The following is a 6,000-nucleotide window of genomic DNA, read 5'->3' as shown; positions in this document are numbered from 1 at the left end:
CCGGGTGTGAGCGGCTTCCCGCGGGGCTGGGGGCCGGGTCCCGACGCCGGGAGGGGCGGGGAGAAGACCGTCGGGTTCACCACCCGGGACTTCACAAACGCCCCGTCCCGGTCGGTTCCAGAGCCAGGCAACCGGACTCCAGGAGCGAGCACCTGCCCAACGGCCGCCAGCCCGGCCCGCGGCACCGCCTCCTGCACTCGAGCCAACCCGCGGCACCGCCTCCTGCGTTTGGGCCAATCAGCGGCGCCGCCTCCTGCACTCGGGCCAACCCGCGGCACCGCCTCCTGCGCTCGGGCCAATCCGCGGCGCTGCCTCCTGCGTTTGGGCCAATCAGCGGAGCCGACTCCTGCGCTCGGGCCAATCAGCGGCACCGCCTCCTGCGCTCGGGCCAATCAGCGGCCGCTGGGCCGCCGCAAAGGGAGGTGCTGCGCGCCTCGCCCGTCCATCTTTCTCGAAGGCAAGAAGGCTCCCTCACGCCTCCCCTCCGTTCCGTCTCCCCGCTAAAGGTGGCCATTTTAGTTGAGGGCAAGTGGGCGAGGAGAGAGAGAAGGCAGGCGGGCGCCATGTTTGATGTGATCAGGGGACGGCGCCCTCAAGAGCGGCCGCGACAGCTGAAGCCGGGATGTGGCCCTGTTTCCGAAGGCCCCTTCCGGGCCCCTCGGCCCGGGAGTCTATGGCCACGCTGCCCGGAAGTGAATAAACACCGAGGGGTTGGTGGGTCCCGGTCAGAACCCCCGAGTCCCCAGCGGCCCCAGCAGCCAGTCCCTGCGACTTCGCTTCCCTCGGCGGCGGCCGGACGCCCCGGCTGGAGAGGCCGCGGCCTGGGGAGCGGGCCTGCGGACGGCGAGGCGGAGCCGGGGGCGGGGAGGCGGGGGCCCGGCGGCCGCAGCTCGGGGCTGGCGGACCCCATGGCGCCGCCCCCAGTCCCGCTCCCGGCGCTGACGGCTCGGGGGACCCGGCCTGGTGGCAAGAAGCCGGGGTCCGTGAGCTTCGCGGACGTGGCCGTGTACTTCTCCCCGGAGGAGTGGGGCTGCCTGCGGCCCGCGCAGAGGGCCCTGTACCGGGACGTGATGCGGGAGACCTACGGCCACCTGGGCGCGCTCGGTGAGGCCCGGGTCGGCGCCCCCCTCCTTCACCTTCACTGGGGCTCACGGAGGAGATGCTAGAGGGGCTCGGAGGCGTGTGAGCCCTGACCGCGCACTGTCCCACCAACAGCACCAGCCACCCTGTCCCTGGGCCCGTGGGAGCGCTGCACCCGCGCCCGCCTCCTGCAGGCGGGGAGCATGGGGACTCCTCCACGTGGACCTTAGGTTCTGCGGACGCGCCCTCGCCCCGGGGGGGTGCCGGCTCCCAGGGCAGCCTCTCAGGCCGGCGCTGTGCTCCGTTCTCCCCCAGGATGCCCCGGCCCCAAACCAGACCTCATCTCTTGGATGGAGCAGGGGAGCGAGGCGTGGAGCCCGGCCGCCCAGGATCCTGAGCTGGGGGAACGCGTGGGAGGAGCCCTGCGAGGTGAGGGACCCCGGGCCTCCCCGCACCCGGCACCCGGGCTTCCTGTCCAGCGAGGTGGCTATTTTCAGATCCCCACTCCCCGCCTCCCGCCTCCCGAGAGGAAGGAAGGAGCCGCGGTGTTGGTAATGGAGGAAAGGAGGCGGACCTGGCACACAGCTTTCAGAACTTGAGCGTCATCATGTTGAGACCCGAGTAGGGAAATCAGGAGCCCAAGTCCAACACTCGGCTGGACTCCAGGTCCTTGTGGTAGAAAACACCACCCATTGTCCCTTTTTCGGGAACAACTAAAATCCCCTAAGAATGGACGTGACTTCAGACCCGCCTTTCACGTTCCTCAAGCAAAGCGAGGTGGTACAGGAGGCCATGCCCAGCAAGGCAGCCTGCCCCCCCTGGTACAGGAGGCCATGCCCAGCAAGGCAGCCTGCCCCCCCCCCCCCCCTGCAGTGACCGCCGGCAGACAGGTCCCCTCTGTGCAGCTCTCACCCACAGAAAGCGGAGGAAACGATAATAGCTACAGCGCCTTGAGCATTGGCCAAGTGCCTAACAGGCTCCCACTGGTTTCATGGGTCCAACAGCCTCGGAAAGGAGTCACCACGGTTCGCATCTGACACGCGAGGACCCGAGGCTGGAGAGACTGAACTGGTTCGCTGTCCTTCGAGGCCTGTGTGTCGGTCCCTGTGCAGTATTTCTCTGGCACGTCTTTCCGTAAAGGCACCCTGTGGCCTGAGACAGTCTAAGCAAATGTGCCTTAAAATGTGTCTTGATTCTTGTTTCGCAGGAGGTGCCCCAAACAAGAAGGAAGAGGAACCCAAAGCAGTGCCAGGAGCCAAGAGACCCAGAAAGACTCCCGGGAAGGATCGGCCCGGGGAGCTGGTTCAACACCACCCAGACTGGGCCCTCGGCAAGCCGCCCCCGCCCGCGCCCACGAAAGCCTGGGACCCGGGCGCCGGTGCGCCGCCGCCAGCCCCGGGGCCCAGCCGGGGCGCGCAGGCCCGCCAGCGGCGCCACGTGTGTGCAGACTGCGGTCGCCGCTTCACCTACCCGTCGCTGCTGGTCAGCCACCAGCGCATGCACTCGGACGAGCGGCCCTTCCCCTGCCCCGAGTGTGGCATGTGCTTCAAGAGGAAGTTCGCGGTCAGCGCGCACCAGTGGATCCACCGCTCCTGCTCCGGGGGCCGGCGAGGCCGGAGGCCTGGCATCCGCGCTGTGCCCCAGGCCCCGGTCCGGGATGACCGGGACCCGCCGGTGCTGTTCCGGCACTACCCGAACATCTTTCAGGAGTGCGGGTGAGTGGCTCCCGCGCGGGGCTGAGCCTGACCTCGGCGATGCGGACTGACCGGGCCCTGAGGGAGCTTCCTAAATCAGGGACTTGGGAACCCAGGTTCATCCCTTGGGCTTCCCTCCAGGATCCCTCAGGTTTTCAAACACGTAGAAAGGAAAGTGCCTGTAAAGAGTCACCTAGATTAAACTTGACGCCCCGCTCCCCAGTTTTTCTAAAAAATGAGTGAGACGCGGACTTTTCTCAGTGTTGTTTCAGTAGCAGGTGCAACCAAGATCTTTGCTGTCTCAAAAACCACCCCTTGCTGCTTATCTGCATGAGAGGTAAACGCTGAGGACTAGGGCCGGGGAGGGGCCGGGTGGAGGTGGTCAGCCTAGCCAGCTGACTCCAGCAGGGAGCCCGGCACAGAGCCCGTCTCTGCACAGCACGGCCGGCGAGTGGCCCTCCCCAGCCTCGCTCCCTCATCTGTGAAATGAGGGTTACTAATGTCTACCTCAAGGGAAAGGGTTACTGTGAAGACTGAAATTTAAACAATATGGTATGTATGACATAGTAAATGTGCAATAAATGTGTTGAAAGAGTGAATTCTCGACATTTTACACTTCAGAAAGGCGAAGGAGGCAGGGCATGGATATCAATAGCCATGTTTTGCAGATGAGTGGACTGAGGCTCAGAGATTAAGTGATTTTTCCCCCCAACATTCCACTGCTTTAAGACAGCGAAGCTGGAAACTGACCCAGAGCCCAGATATTTCTACCACTTTCTCTGAGCAGTCAGTAGAACACAGGTCCCGCCCAGGTGAGAGTGAGGTGAGAGCTGAGATCTGGGCAGGAAGCCAGTGGGACAGCAAACAACAGCAACTACAGGAAAGGTTTTTTGGTCGTGGCCAGCTAGCCCAGTTGGTTAGAGCATTGTCTGAATATGCCAAGGTTGTGGGTTCTGTCCCCGCCCAGGCCACATACCGGAATCAGCCAGTAATACATGGATAGGTGGAACAATGGGTTGCTGTTTCTCTCTATGTATCTTTCATCTCTCTATGTATCTTTCTCTCTCTCTCTCAATCAATAAATGAATTTTTTTAAAAAGGTATTTTGGTCCTTACTTCCCAGCCAGAGAGTGGCCTCCCCTTAGAGGGGTGGCTCCTCAGGATGCAGGGCCCAACCCTGCCTGTCTGGGAGAATCTCAGCAGGAAAATGGAAAGCCCTGCCAAAGCCAGTGACTTCACTCAGAAAGGTACAGCCCACATTCAGTGGCCTGCTGGAGAGACAGCGAGGTGATGAGGGAACCCCGGGCTGAGGAAGGCTGGCTCCATGCTGTCACTCACAAACAACACCTGAGGCCTCTGGGCTTTGTGCTGGGCTCCAGGGACAGGCTGACTCAGAAAAGAGTGACCTGATTGCGGCTGTGATGAAGGATGTGCCAGAGGCACCACCTAACCGTCCTGCTGGCGAGACACCAGGAACTGCATCTTGGAGGAGAGGGCTGTGCTTCCCACAGCATTAGGTGGTGATTGCTGTGTGGGGAGATTTTCAGGCAAAGGGAGCCTTGTTTCATGAAAAGGCTTAGAAGTGGACACAGTGTGGAATAAAGGGAAGAGCCTGGTCTCTGGAGCCGGACTGTCTGGGCTCAGATCCCCACGCACCTGCTTTTTAGCTGTGCAGCCTCAGGCAAGCCACCTCTTGCCCCAGGTCACCTCCTGTGCCTTAGTTTCTTCAGCTATAAAACCTGCCTCCTCTAATTGCTGTAGGATTAAGTAAGATAATGTAGATTACCTTGCATGTTAGTATTTAATAAGCACCAGTTTTTATTATTATTCTAATCAATACAAAATAGTTTGTGAAGAGCAAGAAGAGACCTGGGCAAGTCTTCTGAAACAAGGAAGGTTTCCTGGAGGAAGTGGTTTAAATCAGCCTTGAAGGATGAGAAAGGTTTCAGCCGGGATAGACATGTATAAGGAACAGTAGTGTGACTGAAACAAACAACTAGGAAATGGTTCTGGCTGGTGTGGCTCAGTTGGAGCATCGTGTCGTACTCATACACCAAAGGTGGAAGGTTTGATTCCCAGTCAGGGCACACACCCAGGTTGCAGGTTCCATCCCCAGTCAGGGTGAATCCAGGAGGCAACCAATAGATCTCTCTCTCCCCCTCTAAAATCTAATTTTATAAAATGTTCATCTGAGGATATTTTTTCCCCATTGATTTTTTTAGAGACAATGGAGGGGAGAGAGAGAGAGAGAGACACATCAATTGGCTGCTTCCTGTTCACACACTGATCGGGACCAGGGATCAAGCCTGTAACCAAGGTACGTGCCCTTGATTGGGAATTGAATCCAAGACCCTTGGGACTGTAGGCCAATGCTCTAACCACTGAGCAACCGACCAGGGCTCTAAAACCAATTAAAAAGAAAAGAACTAGATAATGAGTAACGGAAGATGCAGCAGTGAGGTGGATGCCAGGCTGGAAGAGCCAACAGATCCCAGCAGAGGAGCTTAAGGATTACCCTGAGCAGCCAGAGAAAGTTCTTAGAAGCAGGGTTGTTTGATAGGTACTCTCAGAAGATGCCTTTGGCCCTGTCGGGTGTGGCTCAGTTGGTTGGGCATCATCCCGTGCACCAAAGATGTTGCTGGTTCAATTCCTGGTCGGGGCACATGCCCATATTATGGGCTTGATCCCTGGTAGGGGGTGTGCAGCAGGCAGCTGATTGATGTTCTGCTTGCACATTGATGTTTCTCTTTCTCTCTCCCTCTCCCTCTCTAAAAATCAATTAAAAAAATTTTTTTACAGATGTCTTTGTAAATAGTGTAAAGTATGACCTGTAGGAGGAGACCGGTTACTAGAGACCGTTGGACACCTGCTCCCAGAGCTGATCAGGAGCTGGGACCAAGCTAAAGAGCGAGATGTTTTCTTGCTTCCTGACCTTGGAATTGGGAAGAAAGATACTCATGAGAGGTTTCTGCCATAGTAGCTGCATGGCTCAGTGACTGCCAATATGAGCTGTGAACAAGTAAGTCCCAGAGGTTTCAAGCACAGATAGCTGGAGCAAGGGAGCCTGACTGCTGGGCAAGGGGCAGTCAGGAGTGGGAGGGTGTGAAGGCCAGGGATGACCAGTACTGGGGAGGGGTGGGTCAAAGAGAAGGTGGAGCTGGAGAGGAGGTGCCACCAGGGAGGGGGGAGCAGAACCAGGCACAGTGTGTCAAGCACAACACTGCCA

At 58.8% G+C, this 6,000-nt stretch overlaps 1 protein-coding gene across 3 annotated transcripts; it reads left to right on the top strand.

Annotated features, from left to right (window-relative positions):
• The first annotated feature begins 436 nt into the window (after positions 1–436).
• On the top strand, positions 437–5,807 carry ZNF688 (zinc finger protein 688). 3 transcript variants are annotated; one of them, XM_036310989.1, is made up of 4 exons: positions 439–1,104; positions 1,396–1,509; positions 2,288–2,795; positions 5,574–5,804. In XM_036310989.1, exons 1-4 carry the CDS (start codon positions 564–566, stop codon positions 5,587–5,589), a joined length of 1,179 nt encoding a protein of 392 aa, XP_036166882.1. In that variant the 5' UTR covers positions 439–563; the 3' UTR covers positions 5,590–5,804. The 3 variants fall into 3 exon arrangements, with proteins under 3 accessions (XP_036166884.1, XP_036166882.1, XP_036166883.1); XM_036310991.1 differs by lacking the exon at positions 1,396–1,509 and having other exon boundaries at positions 437–1,104; positions 5,574–5,807; XM_036310990.1 differs by lacking the exon at positions 5,574–5,804 and having other exon boundaries at positions 440–1,104; positions 2,288–3,874.
• Positions 5,808–6,000: the final 193 nt, after the last annotated feature.

The sequence above is a fragment of the Myotis myotis genome, unplaced genomic scaffold (genome assembly GCF_014108235.1).
Source record: "Myotis myotis isolate mMyoMyo1 unplaced genomic scaffold, mMyoMyo1.p scaffold_m19_p_5, whole genome shotgun sequence".
Taxonomy (NCBI): Eukaryota; Metazoa; Chordata; class Mammalia; order Chiroptera; family Vespertilionidae; genus Myotis; species Myotis myotis.
The sequence above is the reverse complement of the archived record's forward strand: the minus strand, read 5'-3'. Positions and strand labels throughout refer to the sequence as shown.

Coding starts and splice junctions, on each gene's coding strand:
- ZNF688 (XM_036310989.1), top strand. CDS start 564: ATGTTTGATGTGATCAGGGGACGGCGCCCTCAAGAGCGGCCGCGACAG. Junction 1,105..1,395: donor CGGCCACCTGGGCGCGCTCG/GTGAGGCCCGGG, acceptor GTTCTCCCCCAG/GATGCCCCGGCCCCAAACCA. Junction 1,510..2,287: donor CGTGGGAGGAGCCCTGCGAG/GTGAGGGACCCC, acceptor CTTGTTTCGCAG/GAGGTGCCCCAAACAAGAAG.